We start from the raw sequence: 18,721 nt of genomic DNA on the forward strand, positions 1-18,721 counted from the left end.
ACACTGTAAATCAACTGTATTTCAATTAAAAAATATAAAATAGGGGACTGAAAAAAAAATGGTTTCAGCGTAGACATGACCTAAAGGCTGCAAGTCAATCTTGGAATGTAAAACCCTAACCTGGACCCAGGAGCCACCTGCCAGGCACAGAGGCCGCCCCTGCCCCCCTGGGCTTTGCACGCTGCTGCTCCAAGAAGGCAGGTGTCAGGGTTGCGGGGTGGTATGAAGCCTGGGAAGGAGGCCACTCACCGCTCGGTACTTGACCAGGTAGTGTCGGATCGGGGAGCCGCCGTCATCCTGCTTGATCAGGTTCACCTTAATAGAGTTTCCATCCTCTCCCATCTGCCCTTCGAGCTTAGGTGCACTGGGTTCTCCTGAAACAGCCACGTAATTCACATGACATTTTCATCCACAAAATGAAAATCCAATCCATCAGAATGGGAGGTAGTGATGGGCTGGGGCTGGCCTCTTGCTTTCTCAGCAATTCAAATAGTTAAAAAGCAATACATATAAAACTCTGAATTCCAGTTGGATGCCTCAGACTTAGCCCAAACTGAGAATGCCTTTTGGGAATGTTCTGGGAAACCGCCCTCCCTACCAGCATAGTTCTTTTACCATTTTAGAGAGAAGTGTTTTTTTTTTTTTTTTTTTTTCTGTCACGTGCTTGTATGTTCTTTTAGCTGCTCTTATAACTGCAGATTTAACTTTTATGAACCTGGTACATTTTGAGGAACTGCCTGAAATATGGGAAAATGTAAGCATTTAAGGAGAAAACTTACACCCATCAAATAATTTTTCAAAGCAGCCCAGTTATTTTTCCCTGGATATACGATTCATCCCAGCGGTCTAATCCCTAACTGGGGTGGAATGATGCTGCATTCTTGTGACCATCTTTGCATGAATTAAATTTTATTACTTAGATTCATTAAAAAAAATAACAAGTTTCCAGTTGTGATTAAGTAAAGCACGGGTTGCTGTAGGCAAATTTCTTGTAAGTATACTGCATTTGTGGCTCAACAGTCTGAGTGATAATCCTTGGTACCTTGTATTAATGGAACGATCATTAAAGTCTTTTTATTTGTGAGAAGAGCGAGGGAAATATGTCTTTAGCATTTCTCAGCAGAAAAAAGTCAATGTTTCTCTCTCTTCCTTGCAGTAGAACTCTGAATCCAAGGTCGACAAGAAAGATGAGCTTGTATGTGACAAACTACCAGGGCTGGGATGGTTCTTCAGGAAGATGCCGATTTACTTTAAGAGAAACTATTTCATTAGTATATGTTGAAAGCAATGAGATGAGAGAACATCTGTTATAAAAAGTTAAAATGAAGATTTAAAACACTTGGGAACCCTGTACTTCCTGTGGAAAGCATCTCTGTATCTATATCATGACCTCAGACAGAAAATTTGGAGAGCCTATAAAACAGTTACCTTCTGGGTGGGTGGTCCTTGCTTGTTCTCTGGAAGATAGAATCACAGACATGGGATAGGAGAGCCAGGGGAGGCTCATCACCTGGCTTTGGGCCTCATCACCCACTGTGTACCTTTGGTAATTTAACGAGAAGGCTGCTGGTAAGGTCAGTCCAGCCCACCGTCCTCACTCAGCTACTCTGAGAACCTACGGTGGCCGAGTGTCCTACTTTTCCCTTTGAGACAAGGAGGAACCAGAGACAAAGCTAACGAGAACCCTGCTACTCGGCCTGGGTCAGCAGCACACACACCACCTGGAAGCTCAATTAACAGGATCGCAAGGCGATCTTGGTGCACACGTACTAGTCATGGGGACACATAAAAGCAACAACAGGGAGGCTGTGTAATCTTAATGTCTGAGGGATAAAGTATTTAGGAAAATTTGTGCTTATTATTTGTTTTCTTCAATCAGTAATTAAGGAAAAAGAAAAACAAAAGATAAATGGGCTTCAGGCGAAGACCTGTCCTGCTTTTACGCCACTATCTAGCCACCAGCACCAACTATTCAGTGGAAAATACTTTGAGATTTGGTTTAGATAATGTCAAGGTGCGTACGCTTCTCAAATTCTTTTGGACCATTCTAAGTCTTAGATAATATTTCAATTATGTCTTATACCATTAGAGATATCCAGTGCCAAAAAGAAATTCAAAGTGGAGTATATTTTAGAGTAGGGAAGGAGGTCTGTGTAGATTCAACAATGCTGAACAATGGAATAGGAGATGCAGTAGAACTTTACAAATTCTACTCTCTTGCTCAGTTAGAGTGACCACCTCATCCTGGTTAGCCTGTGACTTTCCAGGCATTAGCACTGCAAGTCCTTTACCATGGACAAACCCTTAGTCCCAGGTGAAACGGGATGTTGGTGACCCTGGTCTGAATGAAGACTTACATTCATCATTACAACTTTCTGTATTCAGAATTGCAACACTGACTCTGGGATTAATGGTCTCTTTGCCTTAAGAAGCAGGGAAGGAGGTGGCATCAGCGGTCCTTCCAATACACCCACCAGGCAAGGACCTTGTCCTTCCCCAGAGGCCTCCTAGGAAGGGACATAGAGATTATTCCACCGGGGCTGCTCTGTCTGTACCTTCCTTACTATTTTCTCAGATTTGAGCCATATGGCTCTCCAAGGCTGAATCAATACCGCAAAACACTGAACCCTGCTTTGGGGGGAGTGTCTACTTAGAAGAGGGGCTTTCTCCAATGTTGTGAAGCTCCCTTTAGAACTGAATGCTAAGGATGCCACAGTGGAGCTCAGGGGGTCTAGTGCCTTGGCTAGGTCACTGCCACAGTCTCCACATTTGCAAAATACTAGATGCTCCCGAGGGCTTCTCCTCACTCTGATATCACCATGACACTGTGACAGTCACTGGGCTAGGATGAGCTGTCAAGAACACCTTGGCTATTTTCATGATGCTGTAAAACACAGAACCCCAAATCTAGGATGTTCAGTCAATTTTAGGGAGATGCACCGCAAGGTCAACAATTCCATAGCACTTAGGCACAGAGAAGCCCATTTTTTCTACAATTTAAAAAAAGTTATCTCAAAAAATTCCTCTCTTTGAAAAACAGACCCCAAGAGTCTTCAAAGACATATGAACAAAAATCTAGCCAAGGAATCCCTGCAAAAACCAAGAGCCCCGATGAAGGTGCTGTCCTATTTTTGGATTTGTTTCAAAAAAATATATAGCGGGAATCACAGAGCAACCACTAAAAATTATACCACAGTTCGAACATAGTTCTAACATTTATAGACGTTAGAACACTATAATTTGCCACCATTTTAGCTGAGTGACTACCACGTAACTCTGATGTGTATTGCTTTCTCATAGAATTTAGAGTATTTTATATCATATCATTTAGAGGACTTTAAAGATAATGTATTCATCAAATGCACATTCAGTACATACTAAGTACTGGGTAGTCCATTAGGCTTTCGAGTTTCAAAGGTGATTAAGACAAGATTTTGTTTGCCAAATGAAATAACTTAGTTATTCAAGTATTATTCAATTCTTTGCATGGTGGGGCCCTTGTACAGAAATCTAACACTTCCTATGACAGTATTTCCAAAGGATGATCCTATTCAACTAATATCATAGAGATCTAGACCAACGTTATGGCCATGCAACTTGTTGTAAGTACATACAGATGTGGAAAGAGCAATATTTGTTTAATCAATTGTCTTACTCAAATGTTTATTGACAGCCAATTTTTTTAAAGATTAGAAATGGGGTTAAAGAAACGATTTCCTAAGCTCTCTGCAGAAAGAATGTTCCAGTCACGCCTGAGGAGGGAGGGGGCTGACACCAAAGAAACGGGCCTGGCATTCAGGAGGCTTGCTGCTTTATTGAACACATTAAGAGAGGAAATTATTTAGAGCGTCCCAGCGTACACTCTGTTCTGAGATGGCTGCTCTGATTGAAATCATTATGGGTAATTTCAGCAAAACCAATATTGTAATTATTTGTAAATGGTTTGCAATTCAGCAGCAATCGGCAGGTGGCTTCAAGAAAACCCCTAGGGTTAATTATACCCTCTGAGTTTAGCTTCAGCCATGAGTCAAATTTTTTTCCCTAAATATTTTATGTAAAGACTAAAACAGTGGTATTCGTAAAAATAAACCTTGTCAATAACAAATATGAAATATCAGGCAGTTCTGGTATTTTCTAGAAGTATGTAAATCGTGTACGCAAGAAAAAAAAAAAAAGAATGTACCAGAGAGACCGCATACAGTCAAACATATTACTGGCAGGTCCTATAAATTCCCCTTAGAAACCGTAATTGAAATGTGTATTTCTGGCCATGTAGATTGCAGGTTCTTCTTTGTAATTATGGTGCTACTGGCCCTAAAATCAGAGTCAGCTTCATGTCTTTCTCCTCGTCAGCAGAAGCCCTGGGATCAGAAAACTACTGCTGGATATCTGAATTCCACAACAAAAATTCTAGCAAACCCAGGGCCTTTGAACAGCAACTATGAATTCTGGAAGGAAAACAATATTCTACTTCTCACTCAAAAAGCCCGAGGACCAAAGGGCTTCCCTGGTGGCGCAGTGGTTGAGAGTTCGCCTGCCGATGCAGAGAACGCGGGTTCATGTCCCGGTCCGGGAAGATCCCACATGCCGCGGAGCGGCTGGGCCCGTGAGCCATGGCCGCTGAGCCTGCGCGTCCAGAGCCTGTGCTCCGCAACGGGAGAGGCCACAACAGTGAGAGACCCACGTACCACAAAAAAAAAAAAAAAAAAAAAACAAAAAGCCCGAGGACCAAGAGTTGTGTGTTCTGAATGAAATGCTGAGGGGCCAATAGGCTGAGACAGGCTGGACCAGGGTTCTGTCTTCACCCACTTTGTTTTCTCTCCCATCAGGACCCACACAGGGTTTGGTGCATCTGAGAAGAACCCAATGATGGTTGTAGAGCCTGCATTAGAATCTTTTACTACCAAAAAGGATTGCCTGGCATTAAAAATACTGTTTGTTCTGTTTCTCCTAATGCCTGTTCCCCTTTACTGATTATTTCTTATAAGCAATTTGAAACTGTTCTAAAAAGTCCAAAATGTATGATTAAGCTGTTCTGATATGACGCTTGTTTGATGTTCCCAATTCAAGAACATTTAAAATTACATCAAGAAGTTCGAAGCTTGATCGGTCCTTATGGGATCAGCAAATTACCAAAGGGAATCAGGACAGTTATTAGACCACCAACTCTCCTTCCTCAGACCAACCTCTTAGCCCTAATGTCAAACAGACGAATGTGACCTATGCCACACACACTCCTGGACCCTCAACATCTCCCTGATGCCGCTTTGGCAGCCTACCTGGCTATTCTAGTCTAAGGTGGTTTTCCAGTACTCCCAAACAGCAGCCCGCAGTGCTTGGACTGGCATCCATTTGTCTCGAGCATCGCTCCCCCAAATCAGGCCTTTGGAGTAAAGCGTTCTTTTTCTCCTGAGCACTTGTCTCTTAACTGTTAAGGATTTGCTGGGCTAGCATGACCTGACTTTTTGCCATCCTAGTCCCTGGCTCTGGGGAGTGCTGGGGTACAGAACAAGCGGGTATGGGCGTGGCCAGGTCCCCCACTTCTACAGAGAAAGGATGCTTGGCTCTCTGTGGCCAGGCTCATGGAGGCATCCAGTACACAAATCTTCCCAGCGTGAGTTTTCTTGGGAATTGTGAATGGGAGTGCATGCTGGTGGGGGAGGCCTGGCAGCACCGGGGACGAGTTAAACAGCAACAAATGAACTCTGACAGACCGAACCACAAAAGTACCAATTCCCTTCTCGTGGGTGTCATGAAAACACCAACAGGTTCATTGATCAATTATCTTTGTTTTATCATCCTAAAAAGAAAATACGACCACGAAGGTATGGCTTGTGGTTATGGGGGCTGATCCAGGCTGAGGAAGTTAAGACAGAAATAACTGGTGTCACCAACAATTAATTTGGCTCCTGCCTCCGAGGTCACAAGGTGGGTGCGTGAACATCTCCAACACTATTTCATGAACGTGAGGTTCGTTTTTAAAAGTATGAGGCTCCTGGGAGGTTTTAGCCCTCATACTGGTAAACCCTAGGGAAACGGGCACTTTCTGAACCCCGCGGTCCCTGCCCACAGGATTCGGGCTGATATACATCACTGCCTTGGTCCCTTCACGCTAGCTTTCTATCCTGGTAACCACCAGTGCTGGGAATCCTTAGGAATAAAGGCAATTAGAGCAGAACCCCTGGTGAAAAGTCTATGTCGACCTGCCAAAGACCGTGGCAATCCAGACACACAGCTGTAAAAAATAAAGGAGGGAGTGGTGGAAGGGATGGTTAGTGATGTTTTCGATCTAAGAAGGAAGAGTGGGTGTTAAAGAGTTTAGTTCATCAGAATCAGCATTTCCTAGTACAAGTCAGTGTCAGTAGCTAAAGAAAAAAAGATCATTATAAATGGGTGGGGAGGGATCCATGCTCAAACATGCAGCACACGAACAGGGGGTTGCAGGGGGCATCTCATCACATGCATGCTGCTGGGAAGGGCGTCCCATTTATGCAGAGTCCTCGGTAGCTGATGGAGGCATGGAGGAAGCGGGACCCGCAGTTATGTGATGTCATGATACCAGAAATAAACTTTGGCACCAGGGGCTCAAATTTACACTTCCAACAAACCCATGCCTGTGCCCTTGGGTCAGGTGTCTGAGCTTCCCTGCCATGGACCCCTCCCTGCAGAGCTCTGTGGGCTCAGGGACCAAGTGGCCCTGGGCAGTGCTCAATGCCTGTGTTCACCTCCCTTCTTCTGGATGGAAACCGGAGGTGCACGGACACCTGGCATACGTTAATCACATCGTAGGCAATTTTGCGGGGGGGCAGGGAGGGTGGAGGGTAGTGGACACTGGATTTAATCTATTGGGGGCATACAACCAACACACTGTTCACTTAAACCCTCTTCATGAGGCTTAGCTCACCTGAAACCCTTACTAATGCCCAGAGGAGCCATCCCTAACTAAGATTTATTTTTCTCCTCTGTCAATTTTATTTGCTCCAGCCTCTCCACTCTCTTCAATTTTATTATTAAAGGCCATTTCCTGCTGCTTGTTGCTCATCTGAGGAACCGTCCTCTGCCTGCCCACTTGCAAATGGCAGGAGAGGGGTGGTTTGATCACGCTTCGGAATTCCACAGGCACCCGAGGTGATTTTTTAGTACTGGCCAAATTTTCTACTGACAGCCAAGACCACTGCTAAGGCATGATTCTAGGGCAACTGTGGGAAACACCTTCAAACACTTCTAGCCTTGCTTAAAGTGTCTGCAAGAGATCTCTTCTCAGAGGTGTGAATGAGCTTCTACCTTGCGCTTCATTCTGAATCACAGCATTGCACAGAAATGACCCAACTTGGTTTTACAGAAGAAACTAAGGGGTTTCAACCCAATATCTGCTTACACTTCAGCTGTCAGGGGAAAGGTTCAGCCTCTGGGCAGTCACCCCAAGTCTGAAAAGAGCTTGTCTCCCTCAGGGAAATAATGAAACCACATTTTTGTGTGTGTGGGACTTGGAGTTTATACAATCATAGGTTCCCAATGTTCTTTCTTCTGCCCTAAGACTCACAGATTAAGATAATTTTTTAAGCTGGGTCCAAGTTTTTAGCACTATAGAGGTTTCCTGCTTTGGGGACATCCCTCCTTTATTTCATACGGTGTAAATGTTAAACATCTCCTTTTGGGAACAAGGATGCCTCCCATCCAAGACCCTGTCCAGGAGTCTGGCTGTAAATGGGACTAAACTGGGGCACGGAGGCCACACCCAGAGAGCTGAAGTCCTCAGAGGGGGTCAATGCGGAGGGCGAGGGGTGGCACATACAGGGCTCACACACGTGGGGTGCACGGGACACAGGACAGACCAGGGACAGAGCACATGCGAGACGAACGGCCGATGGTTTTGTTCGTGTGGATGTCGCCCAATCAGCTCTCAGAGAAGCGAGGTCGCCGGGGACCCCTCGCATGCACGGGTGCCCTGGGGGGGTTACTGGTGTTAGTTTCGCTTTTGGGATCAGTTTAGCCCGTGTGTGTCTCAGGTTGTGACGTGAACTACAAATTTTCAGTTAGTCACGCATGTGACTCCCAGGGTAGGTTTGAATGGGTGTTTGAATTTACTGGGGGAAGTGGTGAGCAGAGGCTTCCTTTACTCTTCATGGTAAATAAGAAATGTTTTTAAAAGGTGGTGACAGTCACAATATTAACTTATTATTTTGTCACTCCTGTGCGCTTAATTAGGCTATAATTTTTTTTGCCTTTGCTGCAAGGGTCAATTGTGTGCTTCTGGATTACATGGATCTCCAGTCCTGGTAATTGTCAAGTGACTTTTGCTTTGATTTTTCTTCCCTCCTGTCCGGAGTGGGAGGTGGGTCACTTGAAAAGTGACACCTCGGCCATCACAGCCAAACTGCTCTAATTCCAAATTCTTAAATCTCTCATTTCAGAAAGTCCTCAATCTGCATGAAGTTTATGAAACTCTCTCATTGGTTTTGAGCAAATACAACCTTTGGGATTGATACGTTTCTCTCTGTAGCAATGTTATGTTTTTATGGAAATGTGACATTTTAGAGCAGCTGTGGTTTGTAGAACTACAAAAGTTAAACAACAATGCTATAAAGCTCACTTGCAACATTGCTTTCTGGGAAATAATGTTTATGAGCTATCTGGTAAAAATTCAAAGGTGCAAATTCTGCCATGGCTAAAGTGATTTTACTGTAGCCAAATTTCTTGAAGCAAACCATTAAACCGAAGGCTGTCATGGTATCAAATTGTCATGTAAAGGCTACGAAGATGATGAATTCTGGATTTGCACTGACTGAGAACAAGAGGAAATCTCTCAAATGGCTTTGCTTAGGAAATCCGAGACAGGAAGAAATGAGTGGGCCCTACGTGCCAGGCTGTGGTCCCAGATTTATTTCACTAATCAGAACAAAGAGTTTTACCTTCTGTTCACCAGCGTGGACGACATCATCAGCACCATGCAAGCCACATGACAAAGTCACATGATACGCACGCACATGATTGGTTGAAAGGAAAGTGGAGGAGATCACATGGAAAATACAAAAAAATTAAAAACTGATGTAAACAATGGGCAGGGAGAAAAATCAACAACAAAATCACAGACTAAATAAAAGGAGAAATTAAATTAAATTAGCAGCATATATAGGAAACACTGGAAGGGCAGTAAAACTGCCCGGAAATAGAAGACTAACAAATCATAAATAGCATTTGGTTAACAACACCAATAAGCATTAGCTACAGCTGCAACACTGCGTATTAATACCACGTCAAGGAGGAGCATGGAAACTTGTTTTGAAATGGGGAGGTGTCTCTGTCAGGAACCAGATGCCAAAGTCAATCCAGGAGACTGTTGAAGGAGAAGAACAAGGCAAGTTATTCTTCACAGATTCCAGAAATGTCTCGGCATCCTTGGAAAACAAGGGCAATGAAACAGAGCATGGTCATGAAGGAAGAGTCCCATGATTTTTAAGGCGCAGACCGTGTGCCCTGGAAGAACAAAATGTTACATTACATTAAGGAGTCATTTCACGTTTCCTTTGGTGCAACAAGGAGGCAGGTGTGGGATGAGCGAGGGTTGGAGGATGCAGGCAGAGGAGGTGGCCAGGGATCTCATCTCACTGCCGTATTCGTCTACCCATGTTATCCTAGGGGCCACCATGAGATAACCCCAATCAAGACACATATAAAAGAAGAGGCCAGCATTTTGTTCTCTCCATCTGTGAGTCTGCTTCTTTTCTGTTAGATTCACTAGTTTGTTGTAGTTTTTAGACTCCACATATAAGTGACATCATACAGTATTTGTCTTTCTCTGTCTGACTTATTTCACTGAGCACAATGGGTACAAGTGGGGAAGAGGTACAAACTATTTGGTTTAAAATAAGCTACAAGGATAGATTATACAACACAGGGAATATAGCCAGTATTTTATAATAGCTATAAATGAAGTATAACCTTTAAAAATTGTGAATCACTATATTGTATACCTGTAACTTATATAATATTGTACAGCAACTATACTTCAATGAAAAAAACAGTTAAGTAAAGAATGATGAAGTAGTATAATTAATATTCTAACAAAATAGTAAAAAAAAAGAGGCCGCCAGTGCAGAAGGGAATAGGTTTCCTTCCGGAGGTTGAGACCATGGCTCTGTCAACACTGAACAGCAGACACTGAACCCCTGGCTCAATGAGCTAAGAATTTGACATTAAACACATGTTCAGGCATTTGTGGATACAGTTATCTCTTTAGACTTGTGGTGAATGGATAAGACACGAGTTTGATTTTTACAATGAAAAAAACAGCTTTCTTGTTTGCATTTGCCTATACTCCTTTTTGTCCTATATTACATTTACATCTGATTTGTTACTGGGTGATTCTGCTTCAACAAAAGGCCTTTTGGGTTGCCCACCTTAACTTGCACAGGCTAAGGGGCATTTTGGCTATTACCCGTTGCCACTAAGAGAGAAGGAGGGCAAAGAAGGAAGGTGAAGATACCTTTCTGCCCAAAGCACACCAGTGTTTAAAACTGATTCGAGAGAAATGCTTCAACCAAGTGACACAGTCCCTTGCCACTGTGAGCTGATAAGAGTGTTTGCTTCTCACTGTCCGACACTGCACAGGGTCTGGCACGTTCCAACCAAGGGTGCCTGCAGGGATTATAGACAACTGAGCAGTTTCTCCTTTGATTTGACTTAGGCCACCTTCATTCATTCACAATTATAAATGAATCAATACACACACACAGAAGCAAAAATAAAAGACATTATTTATATTCAACCCTCCTGACTGACAGAAGATTGATGGATTTTTGGATGCTTCCAGCTACTCTGCTGTTAGTTTCACTGCAATTCACAGGTGCTCCATTCTGCCTTACAGTTGAGAAATATGTTCATGCTAAATACACGCTGCTGCCCAATCGTGACTGTCTTTCCTTTATCCCAGGATCCACTGGGACCTACAATTTGGGTCAGTAGTCAAGTGGTTCAAAATAAAGAAGACTCAAACTTTCTTCTCTTTGGATGTCACTGCTTATCATTTTACCTGTGGGAAGAAATGCCTGATGTTTAAAAATTAAACCTATGTCAGGGGAGAGACACCTAATTCCTCCCTTAAGGAAAAATCTGGATCCAAGATGGTTTTCCTTCCAGAGAAGACCAACCTACAGTGAGACACCTTAAATATGACCCAAGTTGCGCAAATGCATTGCGTAGCCTTTTCCCGCTATGCTCTGCACGGCACACACACTGCACTCAAGCTGCAAAGGACCAGAGCATCGTTGTTAGCAGATGAAAGGGTGCTGTTAATTTCATTCCTTTTCCAAATGCAGAGAAACCCATCACCTGAATTAAACCCATGTGAGCACAGCTCATTGTCGCCTGCTCTGCTCACAAAATGTAACCTCAAAAGCGTCAGGAATTAAAATTCACTGCAGCACGCACACGCAGAGAACACCAAGAAAGCAGAGCCTCAGCTATGCTCTGCAGTAGAAAAGGGAACCACTCCGTGCAACACGCAGAAACTCTTTTCTTCTCTGTTCAATTATGTATCAGAAACCCTGGCCCAGGGAGTGGAGCGGGAGCTGTACTTGGCATTCTTGCTTTCTGCCTTCTGCTCTGACTACCCTTAATGGGACGCACGTCATTTTTCCTGTGCACTCAGAAGTATTATACAATCTAAACCTCGCACACAGCTGTGGACACACACACACACACACACGTTCCGGTTGACTTGTCAGGGAGTTTAAGGCCTAACACACAAGCCCACGTCATTAGAGCGTTATAAAGACTAGCTTGGAACATGTTACAGATTGTGATGAAGTGTAACGTTTTCCGTGATGGGAAAGATGGTACAGTTTGGCCATCAGGAGATGAATTCCAGAACTTTCATCTAGACTTTCAGCACACAAACTTGACAGAGCCTGGTTATGCTTTTTGAGGCCATAATTTTTCTAGCACGAGGGAGGCTAGAAGCCCCTCTCCTTCCCCGCGTGCTCGGGGCACACACTGCCACTCTGCAGGAGGCAAAGGAGGGCACGCTGTCAGGGAGCAGGGGCTCCCTCCTTCCTCACCCTCTCCCTTTCCCCGGGGCAGCCAGCTTCTATTCCTTCCCTCCTTGTTCTCAGTCTTTTAGCTATGCTACTTTAGCCTGTGTGTGTGTGTGTGTTGGAGGGGGAGAGACAATGAAAGCTGGGACGAGATGCTCTCCTTTTGTCTCCTCAGCATTTCTCTAATCATTTTCTGGTTTTTTAACTTGTGGGTAAATTTGGAAAAGTCTCCTTGTGCACAGAGTTTTTCTTCAAGAATCACCCCGGTTCTTTTGGTGACACTGGGTCTGCTCTCTTGGCCAGGCAGACAGCATGCTTAGGGACCCACACCAGGCAAGGAGCCTCCGTGCATGCACAACTGTTGCTTTGAGCACTCGGGGGGGAACCAGGGACAGCACTGTGACCCAGAAGTCGGCTCTGCCACAAGCAGCAGTCTGGCCCTGAGCAGCTAAGCTCTGTACTCACTAGATGGTTTGGTGGTGGTAAGGGCAGGAAGAGGCCAGGTTGCTATGGAAACATGAAGGATGGAAAGGGCACAGAAAGGTGAAAGAGGGAACGGAGATAAATTAAATTCATAAACACATATCTATGTGTGTGTGTATATATTAAGGCATTATTATAAAGAAAAAAGAGATGGTGAAGCAGGTATTCTCTCATTTCCTTCTTCCCTGATTTATCAATATGAATGTAGGTATTTTAAAGAGATTATCAGTGATTTTGCTGACAAATTATTCTCACGCAGCAAGAAGTAACATAACTCTCAGTTGTTCTTACTATGAATTCCAGCTACTACGTGCTGGGCACTGTGTTCTGTGTTTTTCATACTTAATCTTTAATTATCATCAATACCTACAGAGTAGGTAGAATCTATCCTTCCTTTGGGAGATAAGAAGTGTGAGGTTTGGAGAGGTGGGGTGACTCATTCAAGGTCATGGAGTTACATACAGAAGTAGTGGAGCTGGTATTTGAACCTGGTCCCCAAACCTGAATTCCTGCTGCTACAGTCCACTGCCTGGAAAGCAGTGCGTGGGGTGGGAGGGCTTGTTTCCAAGTCAAGTAGATGCCACACAGGGCTTTGAGCTTGGGGCTTGAATCACTCCCAAGGCTCCACCCAAGGTGCAGGGCTTCTGAGGCACCAAGGGGCTAGGGTCAGCCAGGCAGCCCCACCGGCTGCACTGTCTGCTGCTCTGCGCACATGCTGGCGTGACACCCGGGTCTCGCTCAGCAGCTTGTCTCACTCTGCTCTTTCCCTTTGGAGTGCTGGCTTCATAACTCCGGACAGTGGGAGGCCCGGAGCTCTCCCTACACCCGGGGACTCAGGGGAACAAAAGGGCAGGGCAGCCGAATAAAATAAGGTGGTAAACGAGTGAGGCTCAGGCAGGGTGACAAAGCCTGAGACTGGCGACACCACGGCTGGCTTACTGGCACTGCTCCTAGGTGGGCAAACAGCTTGATTAACGCCAGGTTTGTTGTTATTTGCCGGGGGCGGGGGCACGATGACTTCTCGTGTTTTATAGAGAAGAAAAAACAAGGCTCCCTGGTAAAGGGCTCCATAATGTGCCTAAGGGCCTACGGCCAGGCACATCTGCAAGCAGACACTGCTTCTTTTCCCGCAAGTATTTACGAGAAATATATGCATTTATGGAGAAAGCAAAAGCTACAGACCTCACTATCTAATTTCAATGTCTGAATCCAACTATGCCAGTTAAAATGAAGGGTGAAAACACAATGACCCAAACATTTCTAATGACCCTGCAGAATAGACATTTTTCTTGGGAAATTCCTTTGGCTTCTCCAAATAATCAGCCCACTATGAATCCCGAGGACAGGGCTGGGGCTGCCACAGCCTCAGGGAGCCTGTCTGCGGGGTTTTCTGTCCAGAGCCACGCTTCCCACTCGCCTCCTCTTGTGGGGAGAGCTGTCCCCCATGAATCTGAGGGGACCTGTGCCTACTTCTCATCTGCTTCTCTAAAACCCGGTGCTGCTTTCCACCAACAGAGTGGAATTATCACCTGGTAAGGGAGGTAATGTGATGCAGACCCACAGTGGCTGGCAGAGAGCAAGCAACCTGCAGAGAGATGGATGAAGAAAATGATACTCACTATCCGGATGAGACAATGGAACAGGGGTGGAAGAGCTAGCAGGAGCCGCTGAGGAAAGAAAAATGAAGGTGAAAAAAAAAGATAAAAAAAAAAAAAGATCATCGAGGCACACAGATACTGAAGGGAAAAATGGAAGAGGCAACCCGGGGGTGTCAGTAAGAGAAGCTGAAGCAAGTTATAAGTGGGAAGGAGAACCCCATGCGTGAGAACAGGTGGCCGGCGGCCCAGCAGAGAGCAGGGCCTCCCTGACTTCAAACCCTGAGCCAGTGCGCCTGCCAGGCCCTGCCGTTCAGGTGAGGGACTGGGCCAGGAACAGCTGCAGAGGCCTCCAACCCTGCCTGAAAACAGAGAGCCAGTGCCGCAGGACCAGCTGTCTCCATAGGATCAGGTGTCAGGAGGGAAGGGAACTTGGACCCCAGCTTAAGGTGAACCAGCAGAAAAGGGGAAAAGCACTTTGGTTTCGCCATTACCTACCTCTTCATGTGTATATATATATAGGCATATACCTACGTGGATGGCACGTATTTATAGCAGAACCTGTGTGCCTCCCTCTCTGATTTCAAGGTCCCAATGAAACAGAAACAACTATCCTCCTTACTGTTTGTGACTGGGCGAGGTAGGGATGGCTTGGCATCTGGAGGGTATGACAGCCACTGCTGCCCTCCAAACCCTACGAAATGTGATGCTCTGGCTGCTGCTGTGTGCACAGAGGGCAAAGCAAATTAACATCGAGTGGTATTCTTGCCCTCGAGAGAAAGGGAATGTTCGAGGGGCCAGGACTCACCAAGTTAATGCTAGCCAACTTTCTGCATGGAGAACCTTTAAAATGGTGCGTCCGAGACATTTTGGACACTGAATGGATCTTTAGTTTTTCATTGGCCAATATTCAGAAGTTGTCCCATCAGCAATCACAAAACATAGTCCCCTTTGAGAGCTGAATAAAAATTTGGAAAAACATCACTGTATCTCCAACATTGCGTTGAAACGCATGGCTTTGTCTTTCTCGTACCTTCCAGATGAGGGTGCCTCATTAAACCATCGAGTACCATGTCACTGGAATCAGAGCAAGACAGGCTACTAACTCATCATGACTTGATAGCCTGGTTAGTTCTGGTAAAAGTGTACCTCTCTCTCCTTTTTTCCTTTTTATTTATTTATTTATTGGCTTGAATTGTTTGCATGATTGCCCATATCATTCTGGCAAAGGGATAGGGTTTTGTGTGCTTTAACCACAATAGATTACAGTGCTTTAACGTATACTTGCCATGTGCCATCTAGGGGGCAAAACTGTGAAAGCAAAAAAGTCTCAAGATGCCTCTTTTAAAAAGTAGAGACACACTTATAACCTTTATACCCGGAAAGAAATTGTCTATGTCGCTTCACAGTACAGAAGCAAATGAAGAGGTAACATTCAGACAATGAGATTCTGAAGATGTGTGCTTCATTCGTGGAGGAGAGAGTCATAATAAATTGTCACATCATTTCTTTAGGGCTTTAGCAGCTCTGAGAGGGAAGCAGCCCCTCTCAGGGCAAACAGAGGTTGTGAGCTTTCCACCTAAGAGTTTTGTGACAGCACGCAGACACCTGGCCTAAAAATACATGAAACAGGGACTTTTTCCAAGGTTGGAATTCCGTTTGTCCCACTGGAGCCACAGCTTCCTTTGCCTTCACAGAAACAAAGGGACCTCCCAACAGGTAAGCCTGGCTTTCAAATCGGGCCGCTCCGAAGCAGGAGTCCTTGAGATATTGGCTAGTTTCACCTGCTCATCCCTGCTTTGACATATTCATGGCCCCAAATGTGGAGTAGTCTATGAAGGGACCATGAGGGCAACACTAATATTGGGACATTTCAACAAACTTCAAGTGCTGAGGAATGGCTCTCCCCTACGCCTCCCAACCCGGAGGGGCCGGCAGCATTGACTCTGTCCCGGGTGCCAGGCCCTGCTGACCCTATACTGTCTCCTCCTTGGAGGTGGGGTGTACTTAGAGCCTACCTCCAGTGCTACAAGAGCAGGCTGTGCACCTGCACCCCGACATCACAGCAGGGGAATGCACTGTCCGTGGGCAAGATAAGCCAGCTTCAGAAACCAACACCCCTGGTTCCTGGGCTCGGTGTAAGCCCACAGCTAAACGGATGGCTGATCTTGTTCAAGTTCAGACAGCCTTTGTGTCTTTCAAGGAATGGGAGTGAGAACTCAGAGAAGGTCCTTCCTAAAACTTATCCTCATTTTCTAGCAGCAATATCTGGGGTTTGTTCTGGCAGTGGCAAACATTGGCATCTTCCTTCCAACTGTAACCTTTTCTCAGGATGGCTCTAGGCATGACAGGATACCCCTTGGGCAAACATCCTCACTTCAGCAACTCTAGGAAGGCTACGAGGGTGCAAGGAAAGTCCATAAGAACCAACTTTAGTGAGAGCACAATATTCTCTTACTCCACTCAAGCCCTTGAAAAAGGCACGTTCAACTCTAAAACTGTGCCACATTCTCTTTATCTAAAAGAAGTTTGCTTTTTAATTCTTTAAACCATACCTTTATTAGGTGATTGAGAAAACTGACCTTTCATGACACTAGCAATGCCTGCTGCTGTATCACTCACGATTGACTTGGAATAGAGAACTGACCCCACCATTTTCCAAAGGACTTCTTGGAATCTTGGTTAATTATCCATCTTCATACTGGCAGACAACAAACAATAAAATCTAGAGGTCTCCTTTTCTAAAAAAATTGAATGTTGGCTTTTAAAACAAACAAAAAAATTCTCTATAAAAATTCTCACCCTAACAAAGGCTGGGCTGGCAGTGAATGAAAACCGCTTATGACCCTTGAATTTCAAAACCCAGTTCCTCCGAGTCAGTATCCAAAACCCCGTTACTGGTTAGACACTCAGAAGGAGGCCTGACCCTAGCCTTCCTCTCTGTCATATAACTAAGCCGGCCTTTGTTCACTGCTAAATCCAGAGGAGAGGACACCCAAAGACCAGGTCAAAGATCCAGGAGGAAGGTGCCCTCGTGCCTTCTGAATGCACTCAGGGCAGAGCTGAGCTGCCAGCCCAGAGCACACAGCTGTCAGTCCTAGCCATCAGCTCCACCCAACACACGATTCCGAATCCTTCCAGAACTGGTTCATTCAGGAAACAACTCTGCTGAGAGAGTAGATTTAGCACTTGCTCGAAATCTCAGAACACCTACACTGAGCTGCTTAGTTTCTGCTGTTGCTGCAGTATTTCTGAATAAATTTCAAAAAGATAAGCTTCCCTGAGTGCCTTTCAGGAGCTAGGAGCTTTTTATGAAGACAGTGTGCAGCTTAAGACTTCCCTCCACCATTCTGAGCTCAGCCTGGGAAGAAGCTGAGCCTCAGTGGATGCAAAGTTTGGGGGGCATCTATGCAGGCTGAGACCAGACCACAGTTCGGTTCCCAGAGCAGCAGGCGTGCTTCCTGTTACCTCTGCTCTCAGATCCACTATTTACAGCTTACACGATTAGGGTGTCCTTCCTGGGGAGAGTCACCCTCTTTCTGCATTCTTGGCAGTAGACCTACTAAGTAGCTGGTCAGTTTTCCCAAACATGGAAATCCACGTTGCAAGTAACCTAGTGCTAGAGAACAGAGTTGACCAGAACTGGGGGTTTAACTCCCCTGCAGGATGCATGTACCCGTGACTTGAACCAAGTTCATGCTGCTCTTTACAACCGCAGCTGCTGCTGCACGAGGTTCCCCTACCCATTCTCCCTAGAACCTTCCAGCTACCATCCTGCCAGACAGAAAAGGGAGAGGCAGTGAGCTCAGTTCTTTCACCTCCTAAAAGCAAATGTGAAAATCCTTCCAGGTTCTTGTGCCCATGAAGGGACTTTGAACAGAGGCCTGGCGAGGCTGTGGTCACTTTTCTGGCAACCCGGCTAAAGGTGAGACGGTGCTATAGCCTGTTATTCAGAGACACTCTGCACACCTCCGCCACGCTTGGCTCAGCAAAATGTTGCCACAGGGTAATCGTCACACACAGAAATTAATAAATAAACACAATTTCAAAAGACACAAAAATTGCATGCTCTAAAACAAGACGAGTGTTAGCCTCTTGGAGTAACCTACGGACATTAACAAGAGCACAACTAGACTAAGGTCAGTGTGGTTAGGGCCCGGACGATATCATCTACTTCAGCCTCTAGGGGACAAAAGGGACCAGAACTAAATTAAAAACTAGAACTAGCAGATGTTAACGCTATAGAAACAGGTAATGAGGTATGAAGAGGCACTTACGTGGAAGAGGGCTATCTGCATATCCCATGGATGGAACACAGACGAAAAGAAAAGACAAGAGACAGACCCAAGAAAAAAAAATAAGATGTAAAAGAAATGAATAGGATCCGCAGAACACATGGAGCTGGAAACTCAAATTATCAAATTACTTCAAATCCAGAAAGAAGCAATTCCTGTACGAGGAAGATGAGACAGGTTTTCGACTTCTGGGAAGAGGTACGGGGATCACTTCCCAGGCCCCCGGCTTCAGAGAGAAGAAAGCAAAGGATTCCCCGGGTGCTTTTTAATCCCAGGAGTCAGAGAGGGCCCAGGGAGCTCCGTGACCACTGGG

At 45.2% G+C, this 18,721-nt stretch overlaps 1 protein-coding gene across 26 annotated transcripts in view; it reads right to left on the reverse strand.

The window, feature by feature from the left end:
- NCAM1 (neural cell adhesion molecule 1) overlaps positions 1 to 18,721 on the reverse strand; it is a gene marked incomplete at both ends in the record, with an annotated part of 320,771 nt that overhangs the window by 17,922 nt on the left and 284,128 nt on the right. For 13 of the 26 annotated variants that reach the window (XM_079707967.1, XM_079707975.1, XM_079707954.1 and 10 more), the window contains one exon: positions 250 to 374. In XM_079707967.1, coding sequence (XP_079564093.1) covers positions 250 to 374 — 125 coding nt within the window. Of the gene's footprint in view, positions 1 to 249; positions 375 to 12,500; positions 12,543 to 14,137; positions 14,186 to 18,390; positions 18,406 to 18,721 lie in introns of all 26 variants that reach the window. The other 13 variants (XM_079707974.1, XM_079707973.1, XM_079707968.1 and 10 more) reach the window with 3 other exon arrangements.

Source organism: Hyperoodon ampullatus (assembly GCF_949752795.1).
Source record: "Hyperoodon ampullatus genome assembly, chromosome: 7".
In the NCBI taxonomy this organism is placed as follows: Eukaryota; Metazoa; Chordata; class Mammalia; order Artiodactyla; family Ziphiidae; genus Hyperoodon; species Hyperoodon ampullatus.